The sequence below is a fragment of the Penicillium cinerascens genome, assembly GCF_028974065.1.
Source record: "Penicillium cinerascens strain IBT 15544 chromosome Unknown contig_1_segment0_segment0, whole genome shotgun sequence".
Lineage (NCBI taxonomy): Eukaryota > Fungi > Ascomycota > Eurotiomycetes > Eurotiales > Aspergillaceae > Penicillium > Penicillium cinerascens.
In genome coordinates, this window is record NW_026695287.1 from 23,004 (window position 1) to 50,657 (window position 27,654).

Here is a 27,654-nt window from a genome sequence, read left to right on the forward strand (position 1 = left end):
ACTCTGACAAGCACCAGGTGCAGGCCACACTCGAGGCTCGATACCCGCCGAGCCCGGAGATGGCGATCAGGGACCCGCTAATGACGATGCCCAAGGAGGGCGTGGAATGTGGGGGATGCAAGCGTTACAAGCAAAAGAGAAGGAAAAAGATTGGAAATGAGGCGAGGCGGATAGGAGGAAAGGAGAGAAGGCGACGTATGGGGGGGGAATGGAGAGGGTGATAGCGATAAGTGATGTTTGCCTCCTTTGCTTCCCGAGGTGCGGTTCTTGGGTCTTAGTCAACGGGATGGTGAAACTTCTAGGCCTTACCATCATTATTATTTCTCAGCACAAACCCACCGCCCCTATAGGCTGCAGGCTGTCGAGTTTGTGAACTGCCGAAACAGCCCTGAATGGAACCCGTGTCTTGTTGAGTATATGGCGCCTGCCCCATCGGCTTCCTTCTTTTCTTTGCCACTGCCCTCCTGGTTACAGCCAACAAGCACTCGCGTCGCCCAATATGACCACCGGAAACGCAAGAAGAGCGACGAGTGGAGCGACGAGGAGGGGGACTTGGCAGATACGACTGATGCTGCCTCAGGGACGGAATCAGTTCCTGGTGGCCAGTCTCTGATTTTGACGCCCAACGAGTCACACCAGTACCGAATTGCCGGCCTCTCTTTCGATCAGGAGCTGCCCGGGGGGACTTTCCCCACGGGCCCGCAAAGGAGGATCATCATCGTCATGAGAACTTGCCGAGCCAGCTTTTTGCCGGTTTATCATCATTGTCGTCCCCGGTTTACCCTCCGCAGTCCCCGGCGCACCAAGGCAACCTTCGACTTCAGCACCTATCGGTATTAACCGCCATTCTACACCGATGTCTGCTCGAAAGAGATTATGTACGCGCTGGAAGAGCATGGGGGCTTATCTTGCGAGAAGAGTTCAGAGGACTTCCGGTGGATGTGCGTAGTGAAGGCAGATGGGGTATCGGTGCTGAGATCCTACTACGGCGAGGCCAACCGGAGCCAGCGGGGAATGCTCGTGACCGATCAGGTAGCACACCTCTGCCCTTCACCAAGAAGGGCTTTGCGGAGGCACAGTCTTACTATGAAAGGCTGATCCTGAATCATCCCTATTCTAAAAGTGCCCCGCATGCTATCTCTGCCCTTCACTTCTATCCGGCAATGTTTGGGCTGTGGATTTATGTCACCCAGGAGGAAAGTAACTCGGCGAGAAAGAATGTCATGGATGACGACGACTCCTCTGATGACATGTCCGTTGAGGAAGATTCCTCAGTCGATTTCGAGACCCGCCAGTCGAACAAGAGACAAGCGCGCATTGCAGCTATCAGGACTCAGGAATTGGAGCAAGCGCAACAAATCGCGACACGTATGGATATGCTTCTCGGATCACCGCCATATATGGACTCGTCCGAATTGCTAGAGCTTCGAGGTATGGTATCCTTGTGGATTGGTGATTTGCTAGTCGCGTCTTTGGTCACGCCTCCAGATCTTGTTGAGGACGAAGAGGAGAACATGGAGGTCGATATAATGCCGACGGACGACCTGACAGGATCATCCGAAAAGAGACGCGAACAAAGGCTTGCGATGGAAAAGAGGCAAGTGGAAGTCCAAAAATCGAAGGACTTCTTAGAGAGGGCGACGCGACGCGGAAGGAGTGTTGCGTATAATATGGAGCACCTTCATATCGACGATGGCTCTCCTTGAATGATGGGACCTCGAAAGAACCCCGCTCGTTCGTTGCCTGGATTTGAATGTTTGACTGTATATCGATCTACTGCCTGGAAGTTTTGATACCCCAAAATACTCATTTGAATCTAAAAGAAGCAGCGGCTGCTCCTACAAAGACCACAAATAATATTTGCATCTAAGCCATGCTGAGTCTAACTTATTCCTAGTGTATTCCAATTAAATCTATTCATCGATGCCATCCGCTCTCGGGTGTAGTATATGTTGCGAATACCAGCAACAGCTTGGCGAATTAGAATCGACTTATCAAGTCAGTACTGCTAGCATTCCTAGGTTAAGTGCCCGCAGCGACTTGGTCCTTCTAGATTAGCAACGATGGGGCAAAGATCTAGACCACGTTGGCTAGATTTTAAGGCCAAAAAATGGCGTAGCACAAGCTCCCGGAGGAGAGAAGGGTGAGGGAGAAGAGTGAGAAGGGAAAGAGAGGCCCCCTTAACCGTGCCCATTTCCGACTAGTCCTATTCGGGGAGCACCCACCCGCTGCGCGTGTGGGTGCACCACAGTGTAAAGAGTGTAAGTGCATTTGGGGCACCTCGGGGTGGGGTCAGGGGGCACCTGACTAGCCTATTTGGGAATGGAGTTAGGGAGTGGGCCAGGTGCCCGTGGAAAAGGTACCTTGTCCCAATCCCAACGTGGCCCGGCGTAGCCCTAAGCCCTACTTGCCAAGTCGGGAACGGGGCTGGCGCATTCCAGCTTCCTTCAGCATCGCCATCCATGGACGTTTGGTCCTTGCGGAACCCGTCGAGTTGATGTTGATCGCGCTAGCTTGAGCTCCTGCGCGATTATGTATCACCTGGCCAAGTCGCTATATATATACGCGACGAGCAAAGAGGGTAAGTCGCATCTCCTGCGCCCTCGGCTTCCCCGACTTGCGCGACCGCTCATCTCCGATCGGAATTCTAGAATACTTGGTGCCCCTGCTAGGCTTGGACAATGCCGGCAAGACCACACTCCTATCGCAGATTAAGGCCTTCTATCAGTCTCGACCGGAGAGAACCCCCGCGCCGAATCCTGGAAAGACTGTCCCTACCATCGGCCAGAATATCGCGACTATCTCCTTACCCAATATGAATCTGAAGATCTAGGATATCAGTGGGCAGATCTCTATATATGGCCTCTGGCAGAGCTACTATAGTAGCTGCTATATAATTATCTTCATCGTCGATAGCGCCGATATAGGCTAGGACCCTGATATTATATAGCTCCCTTCCGCCCTTAGCTGACGACCTAGTTTTGTATCTGGCTCTATGTATAGTAGTAGTTAGATGAGTATAAATGAATACTTCTCCGAACAGAATATAGGGATTAATGTAGATAGGGCTGAGTTTAGACGCCTAGACGAGTGTTAGTAGGTCCTAGAATCGGTTCTCTAGAATACCAATATAGCAGGGGTCCTGATCCTAGTGTTAGCTAATAAATAAGATCGCGAGGATTGTGTCGAAGTGGTCTGGATTAAGGAGGGCTTTGTCTAGAAGGTCTTTAAAGGCGAGATAGGAAGCAGTGTCTAAGACAGTTATATGCTGCTGGTTAGCGTGTTACTGGGATCGGGGGTGTAGGCGGCTGTCGAATAGGTGTAGAGTCGCGTTAAGTGGAATAAAAAAGGCTGGCCGCCTGTGATATGGTGATTCGATTGGAGATCAAGCCGGTCGGATCGAACATTATAGGGTGGGATAATTGCATCACGGCGTTTGTAAATGGTAATATCTGTCTGAGGGCTTCTAACACCGTGGTTGTCACTTATTCTTCAGCGTTTTGGTCAACTGATCTTTACGAGGTTGCTGATGTCGAAGATTGGCTGTGTAGGGGCTTGAATATCTATGTTCTCATCACTGTCAGAAACGGGGATCGATCCTATCTTAAGTACAGCGAGCCACTGCTGGGGCGGTCTTGACGGCCGGCAGCATAATGAGAGACACTGATCTATGGATGTCCTGCTGTGAATAGCATTGGACAAAGAATGAACAAAACAGAAGTCTAGCGTATTCAGTTCCCTTGTTCTTTCCCATGATGTCCTCTCATCTATGACTTCAGCATATTTCTGAGTTCTAGCTAAGGAATCCAGCAACGGGAGTAATCCTATTGTGCTTCAAGTCTTCGGTTACTATGTCGGCAGATACCTAGGTATAGCCTCAGCCCCCTCCCAACTCCCAGAAGAGCTAGTTATCCTGCTCATACCCCGGTGGTTTGTCGATTAGATCAAATGGACTCTTCGTGGAGTCACCATCGAGACCAAAGATGGAGGCACGATATATCTTTAGGCAGTATGAGAAGTTTTTTTTCGGATCGAGTGGATATAGCTTCTTCATAGTTTCTTTCGCTTCATCAGTCAGCGCGAAGCCGCGAAACTGCTGGCAACATCCACATTCAACCGTACAATGGCCAGCTCCCGACTGGCGTTCCGGCCTGAGCTTGCGATCCCGACAGCATCCACACGCACGGCCGCAGCACCCACCTCGGTCAGCACAATCGTCGGAGAGTGTTTTATGGAGATACCACTGCGGGTGGGATCGCCACAGGTCAAGTCCTCTTCGCATCGACCCGCAGGCAATGTCTGCGCGCCATCGATTGTTCTTCTGTTCGGCAAGAAAGTATTCCTGTTTGAGATTTTGTATCTCTTCTTGTGTTGCTTCTAGTTTGCTCTCGGCCACTCCAGTTCGCTCGATCTCTTCCTCCAAGAATATCTCTCTCTGTGCGATTTCGCGGAGCCGAAGTTCTGTTTGGAGGAACTCGGGACATCTTCCATGGTACGTGCTGGAGTCTTCGTAAAACTGATAGGTCTTGTAGCGGCGATACTCTTGTAGTTCCCATATCTCGCCTTGCTTCTCTAGTTTTCTCTCCTTCTTGAGAGTACTGGAAAAAAGTCCCATATTGGGCATAAATCGAAGGATGAGGCCGATATGCGAGTTAGTTTTCCAACTTGCTGCACGTTTGTGAAGGGCAGAGGAAACTGGAAAGTGGGTGCTTAGCTCGATAGTTAGTGTTGTTGGAGGTTCTGATGTCATGATCTATCATTGATTCACTAGTTAACTAACTAGTTAACTGTTAGGATGTACCTAGGTAGGTAACTTACCTCCTGGTTACGGGCGCGAACATCCTTATGCAAGCCTAGCCACCGGCCGCTACGCGACGAGATGAGAACTGCGAGAGATGGATCAATCAAGGTTAAAGGTCATTGAGGAATATCCTATTGGAAACGGACTAGGTGCCATCCGTACCTCGTTCAATTCGACAGTTAAAGGCGGAAGGATCCTGAGTACCCCTTACACACCTTGCCAGTCAAAAGGTAAGCTGGCTACTGTACATCAGCAGCCCTTCTCGCCGTTGCAACATTCCCTGACTGCGTTCTCTGGCTGCTGTAGATCTTCGACGCCTGTCCCTCAATTTTCTGGTTGCTTTGCAAAATCTCCCTGCTGTCAGCCTCTTACCTTCCAGAAAAGGCCGTGGTACTCTCGAAACTGATATCCTGAAACTTCTTTCTGCTGTTACATCTGACAACTTCGACTTTGACCGTATCAAAGCCCTCCTCCGAGCTGCTCTTGCCGATAAACTACAAGATACACTGATATGGGACCTGGTGTCCATTGCTGCTGCCGAATCCACCCCGCCTCCTCGACCGATACCTTCACTCCAAGAAACACCGTGGAGTCAGAGCACGAGCGGCATTGTGAACTCATCGGAATTTCGCCAGAATGTGGATCCAATCCTGAAGTTGGAGCTTGGGAGCTTATACGTCGGGCTACCTAATCTCTGTGATACCTTCTTGAGTAGCGTTCCTGGTCTTCAGACAACGGCTGCCACTGTCTTTTGAGAATGCACTGAAGGTGATAGTCCACTATTTGGCAGCGAAGGATGGAGTGGATGGCCCGCAGGCGCGAAGGAAAGTGACGTCCTGACTTGGTTCAGCGAACTCATCCCGAAGCTAGAAACATTTGCAAGCAACTACAGTGGGCGAAAGTTGCTTGCGCAGCCTAAAACGCCATTACGGGCCTCTACAGGCAAACGCAGTATGGGCATTGGCTTTGTCAACCACGACATAACTTATACAGCGATAGAGGAAGACGTTAGATATTGCTGGTCACATATCCTCGTACCTGGGGAGCTGAAAAGTAACCCGGAGGCTGACAAAGCATCGATGGCCTGGATGGACCTTGCAACATATGCAAGAGAAGTGCTTGCTGTACAAGAAACTCGTCGCTTTGTCTTGGGCTTTACTCTCTGCGGGTCTCGAATAAGGATGTGGGAGTTTGATCGGCTGGGTGGGATTGCCTCCGAACAATTTGATATCAACAAAAAAGAAGGCGGGCTACAATTTGTGAGTATGGTGCTCGGATTCCTTTGGATGAATGAGGATGGACTTGGATTCGACCCCACAATTATCGTATCTGGCAAGGAACGATATATTGAGATCGAGCGAAATGGCCGGATAGAGCGCCTTATTATTGATGAGGTCATGAAACATGCACCTTGTATCGCCGGTCGTGCAACGACGTGTTGGAAAGCCCACCGCAAGGAGGACCCTCAGGCAACCTTTGTTATTAAAGACTCATGGCAGTATACCGACCGAGACGAAGAAGGTATACTTCTTCAAGAAGCAACAGAGAAAGGCGTGGTTAATGTTGCCCGATATTACCACCATGAGACTGTTTGCGTCCAGGGTATTGATGACGATATTCAAAACAATGTCCGAAAGGGGTTGGATGTTACCCAGGCTACGAATTACCGAACAGGTCGTCCCCTGTTGGCATCAAGCACATCGCATCTTTCTCGCCAGGGGCGAAGTAGCAGCGCTGGCTTGAAGCGGCCGTCTAGTGAAACCAATGCCACTCTGCCATCAAACAAGCGATCCCGCCAATCATCTCCAGCCAAGCCCAGCTTTGAAGCACAGCCAAATCGGATACCAAACCGGATACACCGACGCATAATTCTTCGTGACTACGGAAAGCCGATTTACAAGGCCAGCTCCCGCGAGGCTCTGCTTGCTGCACTGGAGGACTGCATTGAAGGTCACCATTCGCTGCACAAGGCTGGCTTCCTGCATCGAGACATCTCTATCAACAATCTCATGATCAATGAGGACAAAGATAACAGTTCTTTCACGGCGTTTTTGATTGATCTTGACCTTGCTGTCCGAGAGCAACGAGAAAGCGCCTCTGGTGCCAAGGGGAAGACCGGCACGAGGGCATTCATGGCCATCGGGGCACTGCTAGGCAATGAGCAGCATTCCTTTATGCATGACCTCGAGTCATTCTTCTGGGTGCTGTTCTGGATATGCATTCACTACAGCAGGCCAGGAAAGCCCATCGGAGTCACCGAGTTCGACAGTTGGAATTATGAAAGTGACAATAAACTGATTTGATCTAAGCAGGGCGTGATTTCTGATGAAGACTATTTTCTGAGGACGGCTGAGGATAATTTCACGCAATACTATCAGCCGTTGATCCCATGGGTTAACAGGTTGAGGAGGGAGGTATTCCCGAATGGAGAGAGGTGGAAGAAACCAGCGCCAGATTTGTATCACTTGATGAAGAATGTTCTACAGGGAGCGCAGAAAGACTCGAGGGTAATCAACGAATAGTGTTTCTCCTACTGTTTACATTATCAATGTCCAAACGGTGTACAGAAGCTTGAAGAAAAGAAGGAATAGTTAGTTATTGATGCCTGCCAGGCCCAGGCTAAGTAGGTAGACACAAAATTAGGATGAACATGGTAATTGTGCCTAGAATGACTGAAATCCTTGACTTATACCCCGCAATGAGGTCGATAAATTCATTTATATCACCTCTCATGATCCGTTTTTCCCGGAGAAAGCTGAAGCACTTGACGCCCAACGGGGGTTTCGTGGAGGAGTATCCATCCCCGGAAAAGATTGTCGCAACCATCGATGAGAGGTGCCTGTCATTGATTCGGGGACAAGGTGTTCTTATGGCATGGATGAAGAGTGGCCGCGCCTCCGTTGAGTTGTTGATGGGAAAGAGATGAGGAAGATAAAGTCTTGTAAGTCAACTCCGCGGGCCCGCGTGGCATTGATACTGCACTGTCACCAAGGAGGTCCCGCCATACTGGGTACTCCTATATAGGAGTACATACCAAGGTTGGATGCAGGCAATAATCATCACGGCCCCGGGGGCTTCCAAGATAGGCAATCTGCAGCGCGTAGTGCACGTGACCACGCGGCCATCTCGCGTCGGGCGATCCGACCGACATCTACTCACCTCCATCTCGACAATTGTCGGGAAAGATATCCACTTCCAATATTCTGCCAGCAACTCCATAGTAGCTGCTCAGCCAGCACATCTATCCATCATGGGAGTGGGCGATTACGTCCACTCCAAGGAGGCCGGGCAGCCCCGTGTCCCCCCCGACTTAGGCCCGTCGCAGCGCCAATTGCGGGCCGCGCAAGCAAAAATTGAAATGCCCATCGCGCATCTGGACAGATCGAACATGAACGGAAATTCTGTCCCGCTGGGGCTAGGTTTTCAGGGGGCGCCTCTCCCTCCAGACCAACATTCCCGTACACTCCCTGAAAATGGACACCCGCGGGACGTATTTGACACCGACGTGGAAGCCATCGATGATTCGACCATCGCAGCAACCAGTGTTTTCGGCTATGACGATGGTCACTCTCCGACAGCACCTAACGAAAACGTTCCTTTTAATGAAACATCCCCTCGGCCATCTTACCTGCCTCGGCCTACTCGTCATGCCCGAGCATCTTGGTATGGTGGCAGCCTGGGTGACAAAGTCATGAAGAAGGCAGGATTTGACTCCGACGATGCGCATGATACCTCGAGCCAAGTAACGTCGTCTGCTGGGGCGGACGACGAGAAAACCGAAGAGCCCAAAGAACCCAGCAGCTGGTTCTTGTCTCACAAGCATCGTTCAGCGGAAGAGCCGCTCAGCAAACGCCTCGAGAACTTTTGGTCTGCGAGTAAAAGAGTTTCAAAATCCGTGGATCGGCCACAGGCAGAATCTCGTTCATCGCCTCCTGTGAATCCAATCCCGGAACCTCAGCCACGGAAACTGGGCCATATGCTGCCTCCCACCGGGCCTAGGAAGATCATCCTGCCACCAGCCACGTCTGGAACACCAAGAACGCGCTTCAGTCCACCCAAGCCATCACTGCTGGATCAGCTGGATATCTCACCAACTCGTCATAGTTCCGAGCCGCCACTACAAGCTGGGCGAACTCTCAGCATGACGGCTTTCCATCCCGCCGAGCATAGCGATGATGAGGACGAAAGCGAAGCTGGCATTGATGAAACGATACGAGTCGATAGCCGCCGTGAAAGTGGTCAATCCTCCAATATCTTCGATGTCACAAACCTGGCGGATCTCGATCGCAATGGCGACGATGAACTGATGCAAGACCCATTTCTCTCACAATCCACCACGCGTGCCCGCCGCAACACGGTGATTAACACCAAAAAACGACCCATTGAAGCCGACTACCCTCCACACCTGCTGTACCAAAAGTCCTTTGCTGAATTGCAAGCTGAACCTTTCGACAAAACTCCGACTCCTCCTCCCCCTCCTGCTAGATCACCTTCATTGCCGCCACAGCCCTCGGTGGCCCCATTCACACAGTCTCCGGATAATGCTGTCTCGAATCTAATGATACTTCCCGAGCAAGACCGTCAGACATACCTGGCTCGCATGTCTGTCGACGAATGGGAAGACTGTGGAGACCAGATCATTGACCGATTCACCCATCTCCTCACCGAGATGAAGAATCTGCGTCGTGCTCGTCGTCGCACTGCTGCTATTTTCGAGAACGAAGTTAAGCGTCGCCACGATGGGGTCGAAGCGCAGAATGTCGAACTGTCGGCAAAACTAGATGAAATGAGAACAGGAGGCGTGGAGGTCCTGCGCGGACGAAATGGATGAGCATACAATCCTTTTCTTTTGATTACCAAGTTGCCAGGTCATATTTTACATTTCTTTACTGATACGCATACCCTACGATATCCGTGGTTTTCGATTTTGTCCTCTGGTCACGAATCGAGAGGATCAATTTTCGTTCATGCTCAATACCCCATCCTGTACCTCTCGATGTCCTCATTTTATGGTTGTGCTGTTTCATTTATGTAGATCGATGGATGCCGGAGACGACTTTCTCATGTCTTGCAAACAGTTTGACTACAAAATATAATATTGACATCCACACAGCTTGTTCTACCAAGCTATGGTCTCTTCGGCCTTCATTCAGTTAACTGTATGAAATGCACCCTCAAATGCTTTAAAACGCCAGGACCTGCGATGCAAGAACTTCCCAGACAAATATCTTCGGTCAGGAAAAATGAAGAAACAAGCCTCTAGACGACAAGAACAAATCAAACCAGAACTTCCCAATGGAGATCGGAGTAAAATGATCACAAACACTGGTAGATACAGTGAGATAACTCTGCAACAGGTTCAGCGAGATCCTGCACCGGATTTGGACAGCGCAAGGGCCAAACGTTTGTAATCTTCAAGCAATATTGCTACATCTCCAATGCGAAGATCACGCACATCTTGGGTTTCAAGAAATCGTTGGATGGGAGGATCAACATTTCCTGAAGAGGTAGGGAGTGGGCTCGGTGTGCCACTGCTGCCGTCTACCGAGCCAGGTGACACCTTGAGACGGTCCATTGCTGCAGGAGATGTTGATCTGGCACTAGGAGTGTCTGGTGCGTTGCGGCCGAAGTTCTTAATCATTCCCGGGATGTGATTGAGTGGATTGAGCGTGTTGCCAAAGCTTCGCATTGATTCCAAGGGATTGGGACTGGTAATGGTCGACGGGCTCTGAGCGTATTCATCACGAAGTGACGCGGTGATGGACCGTTTGCTGCTCGCCTGGGTCCTTGCGCTATCCGTGCTTCGGTCGCGAGGCGTGCGGCCACCGCTGGTGAGTCCGGTTGCCCGTTGGCCGCTGCGTGTTTGTGCACCGTCATCCGAAGGAATGGAATTAATTGAAAGCATATCATCTTGCATAATGGTTGGTCTGTTGGCCGGTGGTGCGGCAACGAGACGGCGAGCTTCGGCCAGTGTCTTGGGCAATACCGGTCCATTTCCTTGGGGCCCTTGGCTCTGCAGCTCCTTGAGACGACCGAAAAGAAAGTTGAAACTATTGTCTAACGAAGCACCGATGTTCTTCAGACTCTGGTCTGCTGTATTGCGAACAGCATCGTTGGCAGCCTCGAGGACTTTGGCGGGCGGTTGAAAAAGGTTGCTCAGCCGCCGCTGCTGCGGCGCTGGAGAAGGGCGAGGCCGAGGTAATGTTGATGACACCGGTTCTTTTGCCTCGGGCTTTGCAATTTCAGGCGACGCCGATACTGTTGTTACAGACGACGTTGTAGTCTCTTTAGACGGTCGAAAGGGGTCGACTCGCTCAGAAGACGGGGTGGTCTCGCTAGGGGTCTTGAGAGGACCTTCCTGTAGTTCATCCGCTCGCAAGCTAGACAACTCAACATTCTCCAAGAAGCTGATCGCAGCTTCAAGATTGGTCAGACAGTACGCTGTCTCCCCGTCGACCTTGTTGGATGATCTGAAACGTTGGATGAAAAGCAAATTGCTTGTGATATTGATGCCCTCGGGCGGACAAGTGACAAGTGAGTAGATCAATGTGGGCAAAATTTCATCTGCCGAAGATGAAGAAGGGAGCAGCTTTGTTAGGGCATCAACGATGGCTTTGTGGGCAGCTGCAAACCCTAAACTCCCCGCTGACGTAGTGCGCGGGCGACCCATGCGGACAAGTCTGTATGGGCAGTGTGCGATGCTCGGGGACATCGATCCCAGCGGGACCCTCCAAACCTGGGGCGGTTGATTGCCCCTGCATGAATTTATCACGCGAAAACTCTGTCGGCCACTCGCCCTTCATGCTCACTTGCTTTCACTACAGGTACTCAGAAGTGTACGGTACGGCCTTCCTTATTTCTGCGTTTCCCGTGAACAATAGGCCTCTGGTTGTGTCTGTTGTGGCAAGTTAGACCCTTTGAGGTATAAAGAATAGGACGAAGAAGCAAGTGCTGTAATATTAGAGACTTCCTGATGGAGGATTACTTGCTGCCTTATAAACAAATGCTACTTGCTATCGGTTATTCCTTTGAAGGCTCCAACGCAACCCGGCGCATATCACCGAACTTAAATCTTTCGTCAGATGCCAACATGTGATGCAATGACCTGCAGCCAAGAAACCAAACGGGTGCTAACGGCAAGGATCTACCGTAGATATGAGTCGGCCGTCTAATAATGGCCGCGAAAATGAGGTACACGTGAACCAATGGCGCCGTAACCATCCGTTAATAGGTGCAAGAGGTCCGTACTGATACATGGTGTTTTCTTGTTCAGCTAAAGCTCACCTACCGCAGGGATAACAGTGGCCCCGCCTATTTTCCTTAAGAGATTGTCATTATTAGCAGACACAGTAATCGTATAGCACAAGTACCTGAACTACGTTAAAGCTAGATAGGTTGTCTCTGTCTAGGGGTAACGCCTATTGACTCTTGCAAGATGGTGGGATGAAGATAAGCCTCGCGCAGCCTGTGTGGTGGCTTCTCTATGGTAGCCAACCACCTCACGCCACGTCCATTGGGTTTCATTGGGAAGCTCCACTTCGGGTGGCCGTATGTTGGTGAGCACATACCCCCCATTAAGTGCTGATCTCTCAAGACTTGAAGTGTTCGTTGCCTCGCTTCGATTTTCCTTGTTTTCAGACGCCACCAATGAGCGGGCCAATAGCAGCCTACCATAAAAATATGAGTAGGGGAGCTACTGTATGATCTTGATCGAGAAGCAGGTACTCCGGGGGTGATCAGCAAATCTGACACGCCATCGGGTAGTATCTAAACAAGATCGATGCCGAAATTGCGCAAGGATGTCACGTAGCCGCAACCATCTCAGCTTTGGTCTGGAAACACATCAATGTTCAGTCGTGTGAGCGCAGCCTCCGCGGATATCAATTTCTGGCTCAGGGCGGAAGACAAACTCAGCCATCTTCGTGTCTCTCTCTGTCCAGCTTGTTGGAGAACTGGCTGCGTCGCAACTTCTTACATTGCTAACTGCCAAAATTCGCCACACGAGTCAGCCAATGAAGGTTGCCGATAATGGATTCTCCTTATTCCCCGCCCTGATTACAAGATGGGAGCATATGCAACATGTGGACTAGAGACGGCTTGAGGTTCGCTGTGCCTCGGAAGCCGGACGGACGTATGCGGGACGGGACTATATGGAAAACGTGGACCAGTGATGTCTTGAGGGCTCGCTGCCGCTGAAGCGGGACAGGAGTATATAGAGACGGCAGCATTAGAAACGTAGATAGGTGATATCTTTAGGGTTCGCTGATAGTAGCGGCTAGTGGGGTATGTAGTAGTAGAAGTTGCCACCGCAAATTAGGTAGCCTTATGTAGTCGACCCTTGTGGTAGGTAGTGTGCAATCGCTCGAAAGACGTCAACGTAAAGATATATTATTATTTATGTGAGCCGCTATAACCGACATTAATTGCCTTCAAGCAGCGTGTCCGGCCGGAAGTCCGTTAGGATATTGACGGCCAACCAGAACTTGACATGACCCTTCATAACGATCTGGTTTTCCTTCTGTTTATCCATATCTTCCTCTGTGGAGTTTATTCATCAGTACACCAATGCTTTGCTACCCCGAAACTTAGAATCTATATTTCTTACGCTGTAAGTGCACCATCTGAAGCGAAGGGTTCGTGGAACGGTTCAATGCTCCACTGTCTTCTCACCTACTGAGTCTTACATTCTGGCAGGTAACAATGACGGACACTCATCTTGAACCGACATCAATTCCCGACTCTCCAGCGGCTAGCCATGCCATCGCTGTACAAACACAAGGAGATCCTCCACTTCGCACCTTGTCCCGCCCAGACTCCACCTGTTCATCTTGTCAACATTTATCCCGATGTTTGGCGGCACCGGTCTCTAACCACAACAAAGATCGGAATCTGGATGGTTACACCGATTTAGCTGACCCAGCTTCTCGCTACTCTCCACATACGGACAGCTATTCCCCGGTAAAAAAAGCAACCAGTTTGGACGAGTATGATAAAGTGATTACAGGCCCATTCAACTACGTGTATGGACTGCCTGGCAAAAATATACGCGCACAGATGATCAATGCTTTCAATGCCTGGTTGGAAGTTCCCTCAGATAGCCTGCAAGTCATTGCTGATGTGATCGGTATGCTACATACGGCATCCTTGCTGGTTGATGATGTGGAAGATTCGTCACTTTTGCGACGAGGCTTCCCGGTTGCGCATAATATCTTTGGCGTGCCACAGACCATCAACAGCGCTAATTACATGTATTTCCGCGCACTTGAAAAGGCTCAGACTCTGAAGAGTCCGGATGCTACACGTATCATCGTTTACGAGCTACTGCAACTGCACCGTGGCCAGGGCATGGACCTCTATTGGAGAGACTCATTGGTCTGTCCAACGGAGAGGGAATACCTGGACATGGTAGGAAAGAAAACTGGCGGCTTGTTCCGGCTCGCGGTTAAGCTGATGCAAGCCGAGTCACCAAAGACTGTGCCACAAGGGTGTGTGCCGTTAGCTGATAAATTGGGGCTGCTTTTCCAGATCAGAGATGATTATCAGAATCTCAACTCCGAAGAGTATAGTGATAGCAAGGGTATGTGTGAGGATTTGACAGAAGGGAAATTCTCCTTTCCTGTCATCCATAGCATTCGGCATGACCCAACCAATCTGCAACTCCATCACATCCTCAGATTAAAAACTACTGATCTGGAGGTCAAGCGATATGCCGTCAAATATATGGAGGGCACCGGAAGTTTTCAGTATACCAGCCAGCGCATCAACGCCTTAATCACGCAGGCAAGATGTGCAGCAGATGAGATTGATGGTCGGAGCAAAAGCAGACATATTCATGAATTGTTAGATAAGTTAGTAATATGATCGTGCGCAGATTGTAACATCAACAAGTTCGAGGATTGGGATAGGGTAGTACTACAACACAGCAATATGAAACATATTGTGTCCTATACTTTCAAAGTCCGCATTTCACTGTCCCACCCCATTATATCCTAGCAATTTAGCATTACTATGGGGTCACTTATATTAGCGCCATCATATGCTCTTTACGAATATGCGCCGTCATAGTGACAGTAGTGCTTGAAGGGTAGCAATCAATTCGACGTCCACGTCCACGTCCACGTCTTCAATACACGGTGACTTTACTCATTGAATATTTACAGTAGATAGACTGAGTCCAATCGCGTGTTGACGGGATCACTCCAGGTGCCACATTGAGTCCTCCATAAACTCATCATGGAAGGCTGGTCGTCCGGGGCTTGTTGATGGCGCCAGGGATAACCTTACTAGCGACTGCAACCCGACACACAATCGCTTCATAACGTAATTCCCAAGCGAGCCGCCCACCCAAGCGAGCCGCCCACCTAACCATCTACTTTTTACTTTTCATCTATTTTCTTCAACCAAAACGCCTTTATATTAATTATTCTACCTAACTGGGCATGTAGGGGACTTATGCCCCTTCTCACCGCATATAGAATAGGTGTATTGACGTCGTCGCGCTGGTGCTACCGCCTGCTGAATAGGCTGGCTGGGTGCTGCTAGAGACGGTGCCGTAGGCTGTATAATAGCCTCATGGGCTTATAAATGCTCCTGAGCTTCTTACACTGAGATACCAGCTTCATAGGCTATATACCTATTAATACGTGCGCGCTTTTACCTCTGCACTGCGTTAGCAGCGCGTAATTCCTTAACTTCTTGCTCAAGTAATATGCCGTTTTGCATAGCGATCTGACAGCCCTTAATAAGCTGGTTTAACGCGGTTTTTGAGGGTGTTGGTGGGCTATTTGAGCGTCGTTTCAAGAAGCCTAGATTGACGCTCCTTGTTTAAGTAGTTCAGCGATAGTCGCGGGTGTTTTTGGGGTAAAAACGCTAGATCGGCTACTTAGGCGGCTTCCTGAGGGTGTAGGCGTTCGAAGCTAGATATTGAGTTTTGAAAGCACTCGTTCTAGGTCGAACGGCACTAAACCACCTGCCGCAAAGCTATTTGTAATTGTATCTGCTTTAAAAGCGTCGATGCGAGCCTGTGGGTATGCTGTGAGGAAATCGAACTTGTCGATATGGTTGATGCTAAGCCACATTTTTTGATCAACCAAGGTTCCGTACGAGCGCTTTAAAACCGCAAAACAACTAATATTAAGTGGCTGTAAGAGATGTGAGCTATGCGCTAGTATACAGATAGGAATTATCTCGTTTTCTAAGCAAATTTAGTCGAAATAGGGCGTGAGATAGCTACCGTGCCCATCAAGGACTAATAATCGATATCGGCTATGCGTACGGCTATTCGTTGATGGTATAAATAGCTTTTGAAGCCATCGAAGGCCAATCTCGTCTGTCGTCCATCCATTTTGACTAACTTCAAAGCGCCAATCCCTCGGAAGGTCATTGGTCCAAGCTAGATTATGTAGTTTGCCTTTGAAGATAATCGTAGGCGGAAGCGCCCACCCAGAAGCGCTAATTGACTCGATTGTAGTCACCCACTCGCGATTTCCTAGCTGTAAAACTGATCGCCGACCGTAGTATTCTGCTCGGGTAATAACCTTTGCGGTCGCTGTAAGGCCTATAGCGAAACCAGTCTCGTCAAAGTTATAGATATCCTCCGGTAGGATACCGTATTGCTGAACCGTAGTTTGTACGCGATCAAACCACTCTTGAATAACCTTTGGATCCTCTTGTTTTGCTCGCTGATAGTTATATCGACGTGAAAAACGAGTCTTTAGCTCTGTCTGTCTTTTGACATAGTTTGTGACCCAATTTTTGCTGACCGTCTGGATTGGGGTTGAACCACGCTTTGCAAGCAAAAGATTCGCCATTTCTCGCACCATAGAGGGCCTAGGGGCTGCTCCACGCGTATCCATTGACAATATCCACTTTTTAAGCGATTCCTCTTCAATTTGGGTCAATTTATGGCTATTGGCGCGTGTTTGAGGGCGAAATTGGTGGCCGGTAATGCGGTCGCGGAGGGTAGTACGAGGCACATTAAAACGACGTGCTACCTCACGGATAGAGGTGATTTCTTTGTTTTTTATAGCCTGTATAGCTAATTCGAGGCGGCCCTCTTGCTCGATAGAATTTCGGCTTGATTGAGCACGTTTTGGAGGCATGGTGGTTGGTAGAAAATAGAAGGACGCGTGTGGACGCGTGAAAACTAGTTGGGTGGGCGGCTCGCTTGGGAATTACGTTAAGTCCAACACAGTCTATTCCGAACATTGAGACTCGCAACCGTATGCGCTCAACTATCAGTGAGTTAAGCCCGAAGCCCCAAAGGCTGTATTCTGAGTTGACTGGGAGGTTGCGGCAATGAACACTGCACCCAGGAGCAGGTTCTCTCTCCTAGGAATGTATCTCGTCGTTCCCGGGAGCGACTATAGGCGCTCCTGGGAGTGTAGTCACTCCGAGGAGCTTGACCATTTGCTCCCAGGATCACGTCATGCTATTCCTTCCTAGGAATTGTGCGCTGCTCCCGGGATCTACGGATCGTTTTGTGATAAGATGCTTCTATACCTAGCACATTCATGCCTCGTTGAGATCGTCTTCAAAGTCAAAAGGGCCATTCACCAACGGATTGGATTCGTCTTGCGTTGCCAGCTGGCGTCAAAATTTTCCCCTTAGGTTTACCGCCAACACTGGTCGTGCGCGATGAACGCGTCGCATATTTTGGATGTTCGTAGAGAGGGGAGTTATTAGTGTCGTGAAAGACGGGCTCGCTTATGGGTCCCCTGTCCGCGAGCTCGGGGTGGACTTGGTGGAAGGTGGGATATGCTATATCTCACTGAGGTAGTTGGACGAGAGAAACTATATATTAGGTGGAAGTGAGTTGACCAGGAGAAGCATGTGTTGGGAACAATAGGTCAAGAAGGAGACTGCACGAAGGACGACGAGGAGAATGACGAGGGCCGAGGAATACTTTGTTCCTATGGGTCCACATTAATCAATTTGAATAGGACGACACTAACGCGTGAGTACCGGGTCTAGCCAGTTATTCGGGACATCTCATTATCTAAATATTATAGTGATGCTCTTTACCCCCGTGGGGGTTGACGAGACCTCCTTAACCACAATTTCAGGAATCAAATTATCAACCAACGGTGATTTTGCATCGAAAATTAGGCTCCTATCTGGTAGGCATCCTCGATATCTCAGTGAGACAGTCTCACTAAGACTTACACCTAGATATGGAGACATAGGGGATCAACCAAAGTTTTGGCATTTGACAAAGCAGCTAAGCATAAGGCGAGAACCTTGAAAGTCAACAAGAGTCTGTGTGGAGACAAGGAGATAAGACTCGGTAGTAGGAATGGGATCTATCTGGTCACGTGATAATAGATCCGTTCTAACTCGCGCACAGTCGGTGAACCTAATATAACGCTTCCGTGCTTTCGTTATCTTCGCCTCACTTTAATATCATCAACACTACTACTTAACGTATGTGGGTTTGGGCATATCGCAAAGACTACTCTTTCAAGCCATTGACCCAATCGTCCTTAATCGTCCTCAATCGTCCTCAATCGTCCTCAATCGTCCTCAATCGTCCTCAATCGTCCTCAATCGTCCTCAATCGTCCCTAATCGTCCGCAATCGCCCGCAATCGTCCGCAATCGTCATAAGTCATCCCTAATATTCTACAAATCAGCCTCAACTGGAAACTATATGGCAAATACGCTAGATATACACCCTGGGTGCGACTGCGTTGCATATAAGAAACGTTACCAGGATTGGCCTAGAGAAAATGCAGAGATCAGAATCTCCTCTTATATGCGAATATGTCCTTATTATGGGAAGAGGCATTTAAACGCTAGTCGGCTCCGAAAGCATCTGCGTCAGCGTAAATACCAGGAGAGGAATATTTTTATCGCACCAGAGCGTCCTAGAGCTGCTGGCGTCGGGTACTTTTTCCTACCCCTGTATCCCTTGGTAAGGAGCTCTGACAGTGTCTAGGGACCTATACTGTATCGGTAATGATTTAAAATATTGTAGCTCGATTACGTCGACATAGACCTCCCAGGCTATCTCTAAGGAGGACCCGACGTCTATCTTATATAAGATTCAAGCTGACTTCGGCCCTGAGTTTGGAGTTCTCACGAAATGCTATCTTTCATACTAGAACCGTATGTTAGAGCAAGATCAAGATCTATGGTTCAAATGTACGTCGTTAATTCCTTATCTACTTAATGGCTCTCGTTGCTGGCGTAGTTGGGCTCCTCTCGCCCGCGAGCTATTTATGGACACGATATGGGAAATATCGACTGAAAATTCAACGACTCAGAGGAGCTCTAAGGCTCGATTCCGGGTCAACTTCCAAGGTGAAGTGGACGAGGTATTTAACCCTTACCTTGTTCTCTCACAGCTTATAGACCCCGACCTAAATAAACCTACATTTCTCACTGGTTTACGGCTGTCAACGGTAGACAGCCTTGGGTTTCGCTTACCCTACGATATCTCTACTGTTGTAGAGCTATTTGACGAGACGAATAATTAGGTTAATTTGACTCCAAAATACTCCTTCGTAGACTTGCATACTGGTGAGTAATTATCTCCCATGAACAACTCCTTTGCTAATCCTCGTGAAGACTATAGTATAGATAGATTATTAACTGTGATTGGTGATTGCCGAAAAATTTGGCTCCTATATCCGCCCACGGATAAGAATTTGAATGCTATAAAGACCGTTGACGGCCAGCGTGCAAAGTTAAATCGCTTAGCGCATCAACTAGAAGGTGGCGTCGTTATAGAGACGATATCATCGCATACGATATTTATCCCGGCTAGTTGTCCTTATGCCACATTCACTCTTCAAGGTAGCTATTTGGTTACTAAGGATTTTACAACTGCAAAGTCCCTGAATGCGATTGCAAGCTTCATTGTCTATGGACTCGATGAAAGTTTGCCTATAGAGGCTCGAGAAGCTTGCTTTGATTGGTTTGAACGCTATTTAGATGTCACCTTTGCCTAAAAGTAGGTGACTACCGCGGTCTCCGCATAGTTGAAGGCGGAAACAAAGTTGGCGGTTTAGGCATCTACCTATCGGAGGTGGCGAGTTAACGTTCGGCGCTTGTGGGAGCATCACGCTCAAGGCTTTGTCGCTAACTGCCCGTGTGGTCTTTAGGAGGTAACTTCGTCTTTCTTCTAGCACTTCTCTTCCGTCCACATAAGTTCATTACTATCGTCTTCTCACCTACGATATCGACGGTGATAACAATCATGATTCGGCGAAGATAAACGCACAAAGTTTTAAACATATCCTATATATATCTCTACTTATAAATTCATATATATTATGCCGCGCTAGTAGCCTTTTTACGACGCCATCGCTTCGGGCTCGTGATGGAGAATCTTCTTCATCCACCGAAAACGTTTATTTTCTATGCTCTAGATACGACGCGAGGTAGGGGTCGTGCTATAGATTGCGCTGTAGCAGAGACTAAAGGAAACTTCTTTTAGTGCTCGCTTAATGGCAGTATCCTAGATAGTTATAGTTCGGTTAGTGCTTAGCATATATTTAGAGGGAACGCTAGCCGGCCACATTTGATCTAGATTCCTAAGGGTAGACAAAGGAATAGCCCTATCTATCTAGAGCTCATCGAGTATTTCCTCCCTCGTATATAGCCAATAGTAGACCACAATAAATTGGCTATCATCGAGCCATCGAATGTCAGAAACCTTAGTAGGGGCGGCACTATTTCCGGTGTCTACGCTAACAATGTCACCCCGACGTAGAGTCTACGAATCAAGGGGGGCCATTTTGACCTTCTCGAGGCACTTCTAGGGCTTGGCGCCATTGATTGGGAGCGGTTGGAAGTTCTCGACCCCCTCTCGCGACACGACGTAGAGTGCCTAGGCTAGGGCAGCCAACTAAGTTCGGCGAATAATAATCCTAAAACGTATGTGGCACAAAGTCTCCAGTAGCACCTATTCGCAGTAAACCCAAGCTAGATTCAACGCTACCGTAGCTTCAACGGTCTTAGTAGTAAGTAAGGATGAAAACAGACTTAGCTTCTTACAAACAACGGCAAAGAATCTCGACACTGGATCCGTATTAGGAGATGCTGGGCTTTTCTCCTCCCTCTCCTAGAAGCTTAGCGGATTATCGAATATACACGCGAAGGCTTTACCAAGAGGATAGTCCATATCGCCAGTTTCGACGAGCTTTGAATGCATATCCTCAAGACAATCTTCAAGCATTTTCTTTACGCCATCAATATTAGGGTGTTGCTTTGCAAATTCTGGCGTTTTCGAGCTAGCGAAGGTTTCATTCTTGTTGTCAGTGACTTATGACGAAGGGGAATTTTGACGGTCGGGGTCGGTGAGAGGCGCAGAATTAGCACTAGTGATGGCATTGTCTTCGTTCTTGTCCACGTCCACGTCCATTTGTTCGCTAATTTGATCATCAAAATGCAGCCACTGAGTAAAATCCACATCGTAGGGGAAATTGGCCCCTGGGGGAGATAAAGGAAGCGAGCCTTGCAGCAAACGTTAGTAACATTCAACTTTGATCAATTATCAATGCGGCGTGTTATCTATAGGAGTCTGCTTGTTGGAAAAGGTGAACTTCTGTTACCATCGGATCGTTGCTCATCAACAATTCTCGAATATATATTAGTCGAGTGGGCACCCGTCGAGGCCAGCGGATTTGGCTGAGTTATCAAACTTGAATTGTTTATACTGCAAGAGAGAATAGCAGGAGCATATTCTATAACTTTATCCCTTGCTGGCTAATCGAGGCTCGCAAATGCGGCAAGGTGTATTGCAAAAGACTGCGCGAACTGGGTTTGTCAGTCTCCGATCTAACATAACTAGACAATTATTGACAAACATTAGGAGAGGTTGTCCATCGACGGTATATATAGGCTTGATCAGCATGTAGCTATTAGAGATAGAGCAGTGAGCATTGATCTTCCGTAGTTGGAACCTTCTCTCACTAGAATATCTATATATAAGTGAGCCGGATAGGTAGGCATTGTGTTGCGAGACGAGGATAGATGAAGGAACTAGGTGGAATGAGCGAGAAGCAAGAGGGGCGGCAAAAGTATAAGGGAATGCACGTGACATACGTTTGGCTTTTGCCTAGGTGGAGCCGATGTTTGTTAAAGCCCTACCTACCTCTTTTGACTTGCAACGTTTAAACGAAGATATCGACTGAGTTCTCCCTGTTTACCAAAGAATTCCATCCATCACCGCCTGGTTATAAAAACTGTCAACAGCGTATTGCACGGTCCTTTCGAACTTAGGGATTTCTAGCTCATACAATGTTCAATATAAATCCAAAATAACCTATTCTATCGATTGGTTCCTTGATGACTTGCTGGATGGCGATTTTACCTAGTCTTACGTCAAATGCGATTACTTCCAGGGTATGTTGAATCTGCGACTTATGAAAATAGTTACCTTCAATCTATCTGAAGTTTTATTTTGAGTTTCATTTCCTTTTTCTTTTGGAGTGTTCATATATTGCCAACCTCACTCGGAAAACTCCATGCCATCGTGAATCCCTATGCGTTTGTAGAGGCATTTCAAAGCGACGCTTCCCGTGCTCAATAATACACGCGCGCTTGTGACGCTATATCATAATAACATCAAGATATAGGGAAGAGACATCAATCAGCAAATGCCTATGTTTGCTGCCCGCATGCAAATTAAGTAGCACTAATTTGAGCTTGGGGTTGCCATCTAGGTTCAACTAAGCAGGCTACAACCTGCCGGGGCAACTCACGCTCAGGCACCTTATACTAGGGTAGGTGATTGGCGACGAAGTGATTGCCATAGACGTTGGTATAGAATGTGTAGGTATTTGGTCGGCGTTTCATCACATAAGGTGCAACTGTCAAGACGAAGGGAGATCTAAAATGATGATTATAAGAGGGGAGTGGTACCGAAATAGGTTTTATATGACATCTCTGCTCTTAATTGGTCCGTGCTCTTCGATTAGGTCTCACAGTACTAATTTTCTCTCAAGAGGATTCTCTCAGGAGCCAATACCTCCCGGAAGAAAGTTTCTGATTGCACCATCCCAAGCACGGCCGATTTTCGAGACACTCTACCTAGAAATACCTTACTGTCATCGGCTTCTTGCCAACTTGTCTACGAGAAGCTCTACTTAGTCCCACGATAGACATAGAAAATGTTTTCCATTTCGTCAACCCTCTTCAAAGGTCTCTTGGGGCGACATGGCTCCTCTCTGTTGAAACCCCCTGTTTCGGGCCATATATGTCTATGTCTAATTCTCCTCCGGGGAAGGGGCGGGAATGGAGTCGACCCGGTGGGTGGCAGGGTTGAAGACCTCGACGTTATTCTTGACTTGGAAAATGCGCGGTCCGCCGTGTAATAATCTCTTTGGGGAGAGTTTATGTTCCGTACAGTAACGCGGACTTTGATAGTGAATTAAGTGCCTTAGACTACACGCCAAGCTATTTTAGGAATAACTAGCTATTTTAGGATTAACTAGGAATTGTATCGCGGCACCTTCGATATTATTCCGTTTTAAATTCCTGGGGCACCAATGTCTGATCGTTAGTTCCCTGTAAACAGAAGAAAGCCGAGGGAAGAAACATAGGGGCACACCAGGGTCCGCAAAAACAAAGTGGCCCAAACCTATTGCTTAAACACTGCCTCTGAAAAGAGAGGACGGACCCTCGGAAAATTGCAATCGATTGGCAAAACGATCGCATAGTGAGAATGAGTGGGAGATAGATATGTACAATCCACTCATAGACAGTAACATACCTACATTGATTCATGAATTTTATTAATGAATTTCCTGGTAATTACAGAATGAACATGTCTATGCTGATCATAAAACATTAACAACCATAGTCTAACAATGTAAATCGAGAGAAAAAGCCGACTAGCACGAGGTCATACGATTAGCGAGAGGTCGTACGATTAGCGAGAGGTCGTACGATTAACAAATGGGTTTCAAATCTCAGCAACTACGAGTGGGAGGCCTTAAACTCTTAAAGATCGTAGTCTTGAGATACGCATGATATTTCGCTCTAGCAGAAGGGTTAAAATCTAATGTGAACATCACCGCCTGACGTCATCAATAAAAGAAAATGCTAAATATAGAATCAGATCTCTAGCACAGGCTTACTTCTTTTTTTTGAACAGCCCCTTGCTTCACTCGCACTACTTCTTGGAGTAAAATTCCTAGCTTCTCCAAATCACAGGGACATCCCGGCAAATGGGAGCCAACTGCGAAAAACTTACTTCCTATACTGTCACCTCGCCTAAAAAGCTCAAAAGAATGGACAAATTGTTTTTCGATATGGAGAAAGAGACCCCTCAGCTCCTTCAGCACGAAGTCACGCCTATGGCTGCGAAAGCTTAGACATCAAATCTGCTTTGAATATGTAGAAAGGAGCATCTAGCACTTACATCAGAGTGGACAGCTTCTTACTCCCGATGAGTATTGCTCTATGGGATAATCTACTGACGCATATCGACCATCGCCGTCCAATCTTAATTTGGTTGGCGATCCTGTAACGTCTCTGTGATCGAGTTTTCTCATCTAGGGTAAACCATTCGTTTGCATATAATTGCTCTAGAATGATGTCGTAGAGTCGAGCATGTTTCTCATATAGTATCTCGTTGCCACTTCTATACTGCTGGTAGCAGTGGAACTGGAACAAGTAAGTCATTTCCAAAGCAATCGACCCAACTTTCTCATGTCCGAGATTGTTCAGTCTCCTTGTGACTTCGACAATACGGTTGAGATCACCAGACTCAGCCTGCCATTGTTCAAAGTATTCTGTAAAACAACGGAATTCTTCCTTGCGCACCATAATGTCGTCATCATCGAAAAGGTCACTCTCATTGAATCTCAGGTCTCTCTTGATCGTAGTCCTGGAAATGAATGCCATGTTGAAAAAATATGGTGTTGACTTCTTGCACACCCAAAAGCGAAATATATAGGGGAGATCCTCCCTAATTTTGAACCATGTTGGTTTGAGTTCCAAAATTGGGGCTGATTTCCTACGACCGCTTTCTAAAAATAGTTCTGGAATCATTTTGTTATCACGGTATGCTAAAATGGCTAGTTAATCCTAAAATAGCTAGTTAGTCCTTTTCCCCTGACGAAAAGGCAAGCCGATGACGCAATATGTGCTGATTTACGCGAACCTGACCAGCGCTCCAGCGTCTTCTTTTTGGTGCTTCATTTTAGAAAGAATTTTCGCTGAATTGAAGGCGGACCCTATTGAGGGACTACGGCCGCGGATGATTCTAAATTAATCTTAGGGATTTTCCCGTACTGAAGTTACACGTCTACCTTGTAAGCCTGCTGGCCCCAGGAACCAACCAGAGGATCTTGCACCACCCATGTAAGAGATATTGAGGTGGCTCAGGAAACAGGGAGACGCTAGATACATATACATGGATTGCATTTCTTTTGAACGCACCGAGGAGTAATAATATCTCCGAGTGTCTGTCATCTACTCTATCCATAAAGATCCTAAGCTCCCCGGGTGTCCAAGGTCTTTAAATCACTTATCCTTAGCTGTTGATCCCATTTCACCGTCGACTCCACATACGGCTGGTCAGCAAATTAGACGCTATGGAGTGATTCTACCTCAGTCTTCACCGCAAGGGCCATCTCCAGAACCGGTGCGGGGATACACTGCCACGAAGCAACGTCATGGCAGCCTATATAGAGCAAGAGGGTGTAGCACAAGAGAGGTCACACTCATCACCGTGAGCGGGTGTTATGGAGACTTCTGAGGCATATCAGAGTGAATGAGCTATGGTGTCAATGGCTCACACCGAGGTCATCGTATTCCGCGCTCGTGGCGAATGGAATCGCATGGTCCATTAAATGGTGGTCGATCCGACTATCACCCACGTGGAACGGGCGACGAGTAAAATACGCGCGTGAACATAAGGCAACTTTCTGACAAAAACCTCCCGCGAATCACCCCTGCGCTATGCTTTTATGCCGCAATTGAGAGTGGCATAAAGGCAGTATCTATGACATTCAACGACGAGGTACAGTATATATATATGTATGTATGACTTCATTTACCCCGACCTCTCGCAAATTTGAAAGCGATACGCAGGCTACCTCAATGATAAATACACAATTGTCTTCTATGATACCACTTCTTAACCAAACTTTGAGCCTCGCTGTGGCCTGTGTTTATTTCCACTTTGGCCTGTGAGCAAGGTTTGGGATACTCCATTCACCCTGTGAGATAGTGTCTCCCAACAGAGACGTGATAGTTTTATAGAGTTCCAGGCACTGGGATTCGAACCAGAGAACCCCCAGAAGATGCGGAGTGAACAACTCCCATCTCCTGTATCAGGACCACCTTTCTACAGATTACAGAGCGTAAACAACCTGCCCTGCTGCCGAAAAACACGGTTCAAGAAGGTGAGGGCGTTGGAATTGACTAAGAAGCAGGCCATATTTCTGGCAGCCCTCACCGCTGACTGAACGAGCCACGACCATGAGGACCGGCCAATGAGACGAAGGAATTAAGTTGAATGCCTACCTTCCAATAGATCAGCCGCAGACATAAGACTAAAGATTTGAAGGCCACTCGGGCCGCTCGGTTGTCTCAGACACCAGTTGACTGTTTGAAAGCTGGGCAAGACCGAAGGCTGTGGACGTACGTCCAACATGGATGTACGTCCAGAGGCATAGGTACTGGGCCCTAAATCGCCCGCTTCAGATCTTCATCCCTATAGCCACAGACCTACTACAATGCCTGACTTATAGCACATTTCGATGTACGTCCGTAGAGAGCCCTTTTTAATCCGGCAAGATTTTCCTCGCGTACAGTAGTACGCGTGCAATGCGATTATCTTACTGTCTAGAAGTATCTCAAGACTACCGTCGCTGATGTTTGAAGACCTCTTGCATATTGGATTGAAACAGTCTTTCCAGCCTTGCTTGGAACTAGACTGCGCCAAAGCCCATACATGGGCCCTAAACTGAAAGCCCAACCCAACCCACGGCCCACGATGGGCCGAAGGTTTCGGCCCATTTAGGCCCATTTAGGCCCATTTTTGCATAAAATCATGGTCTTGGCATGTATAACTTAGCTGATTAATCGTATTTAACTTCTGTTATTTACATATGTTCTGGTCACCAATTAACTTACCCTTTAATTTTATTTATTTACTACTGAAACAAAAGGAAATTTAAGTGTATCTGTTAATAGTTTAAGGGACAATTTATTAATTACCAGTTCTAACCGTACTAATATAAAGCTGTTGTAGTAAAAAGGGAGTTTTTTATTATAATGCGTCCTATCTAGTGACGTGGAAGTGGAAATATATATTTTTCCTTGATGAAGGTAGTGTGAGTTTTAGAAGGGAACTCACTTTATTTTTTTTAGCCTTAACAACTCGTTATATTTATTATTTAGGTAGATGAATTAAATCTATTAGGATCCTTTTATCATTAATTAGTATTTAACATTATTATAGGCAAAGCGTAGGCTATAAATTCGGATTAAAGGTAGAGATACTGAACTTAGTTGTAAATTTTTGAGGGAAAATTTAATCCAAATGGGCTGGGTATGGGCTTTCAGTGGGTTTTGGTGGGCTTTGGTGGGCTTTTGATGGGCTTTGATGGGCTTTTGATGGGCTTTGGTGGGTTTTGGTGGGCTTTTGGGGGGCGGGCTTATATTAGGTCATCAGAGTCTACCAATCATAGCTATTTCTAGTGTCTAGGGTCTGACTTAGTGAGAAGTTGACAAGTCTATCCTTAACACTAACATAGAGCACTTAGTATGTTTCTATTCTCTTCCCACCTCTTTCTCACTTTTCTCTTATTTTTCTCTTACGGAGCTTATCTTTTGCTATAATGTCCCAAAGCCAGCACTCTGATATCTTTCCGTCATCTAACTTAGATGATACAG

At 47.7% G+C, this 27,654-nt stretch overlaps 8 protein-coding genes across 8 annotated transcripts; 5 read left to right on the forward strand and 3 right to left on the reverse strand.

The window, feature by feature from the left end:
* Positions 1-417: 417 nt before the first annotated feature.
* N7498_001604 (uncharacterized protein) lies at positions 418-1,706 on the forward strand (the record flags this gene model as incomplete). Its single annotated transcript, XM_058448666.1, has 2 exons — positions 418-753; positions 792-1,706. The coding sequence occupies 2 exons, from the start codon at positions 418-420 to the stop codon at positions 1,704-1,706; spliced, it is 1,251 nt and encodes a 416-aa protein (XP_058311010.1).
* An 826-nt stretch (positions 1,707-2,532) lies between these two features.
* On the forward strand, positions 2,533-2,833 carry N7498_001605 (uncharacterized protein; the record flags this gene model as incomplete). The annotated part of the gene is made up of 2 exons (XM_058448667.1): positions 2,533-2,581; positions 2,652-2,833. The coding sequence occupies 2 exons, from the start codon at positions 2,533-2,535 to the stop codon at positions 2,831-2,833; spliced, it is 231 nt and encodes a 76-aa protein (XP_058311011.1).
* A 1,071-nt stretch (positions 2,834-3,904) lies between these two features.
* Positions 3,905-4,841, reverse strand: N7498_001606 (uncharacterized protein; the record flags this gene model as incomplete). Its single annotated transcript, XM_058448668.1, has 2 exons — positions 3,905-4,598; positions 4,819-4,841. The coding sequence occupies 2 exons, from the start codon at positions 4,839-4,841 to the stop codon at positions 3,905-3,907; spliced, it is 717 nt and encodes a 238-aa protein (XP_058311012.1).
* Positions 4,842-4,895: 54 nt separating this feature from the next.
* N7498_001607 (protein kinase family protein) lies at positions 4,896-7,323 on the forward strand (the record flags this gene model as incomplete). Its single annotated transcript, XM_058448669.1, has 4 exons — positions 4,896-5,031; positions 5,108-5,524; positions 5,558-7,084; positions 7,133-7,323. The coding sequence occupies 4 exons, from the start codon at positions 4,896-4,898 to the stop codon at positions 7,321-7,323; spliced, it is 2,271 nt and encodes a 756-aa protein (XP_058311013.1).
* Positions 7,324-8,051: 728 nt separating this feature from the next.
* On the forward strand, positions 8,052-9,632 carry N7498_001608 (uncharacterized protein; the record flags this gene model as incomplete). The annotated part of the gene is made up of 1 exon (XM_058448670.1): positions 8,052-9,632. One exon carries the CDS (start codon positions 8,052-8,054, stop codon positions 9,630-9,632), a length of 1,581 nt encoding a protein of 526 aa, XP_058311014.1.
* Positions 9,633-10,160: 528 nt separating this feature from the next.
* On the reverse strand, positions 10,161-11,471 carry N7498_001609 (VPS9 domain-containing protein; the record flags this gene model as incomplete). The annotated part of the gene is made up of 1 exon (XM_058448671.1): positions 10,161-11,471. The coding sequence occupies one exon, from the start codon at positions 11,469-11,471 to the stop codon at positions 10,161-10,163; it is 1,311 nt and encodes a 436-aa protein (XP_058311015.1).
* Positions 11,472-13,855: 2,384 nt separating this feature from the next.
* On the forward strand, positions 13,856-14,480 carry N7498_001610 (FPP/GGPP synthase family protein; the record flags this gene model as incomplete). The annotated part of the gene is made up of 2 exons (XM_058448672.1): positions 13,856-14,378; positions 14,431-14,480. 2 exons carry the CDS (start codon positions 13,856-13,858, stop codon positions 14,478-14,480), a joined length of 573 nt encoding a protein of 190 aa, XP_058311016.1.
* Positions 14,481-20,259: 5,779 nt separating this feature from the next.
* N7498_001611 (uncharacterized protein) lies at positions 20,260-24,654 on the reverse strand (the record flags this gene model as incomplete). The annotated part of the gene is made up of 2 exons (XM_058448673.1): positions 20,260-21,258; positions 24,225-24,654. The coding sequence occupies 2 exons, from the start codon at positions 24,652-24,654 to the stop codon at positions 21,068-21,070; spliced, it is 621 nt and encodes a 206-aa protein (XP_058311017.1). The 3' UTR covers positions 20,260-21,067.
* Positions 24,655-27,654: the final 3,000 nt, after the last annotated feature.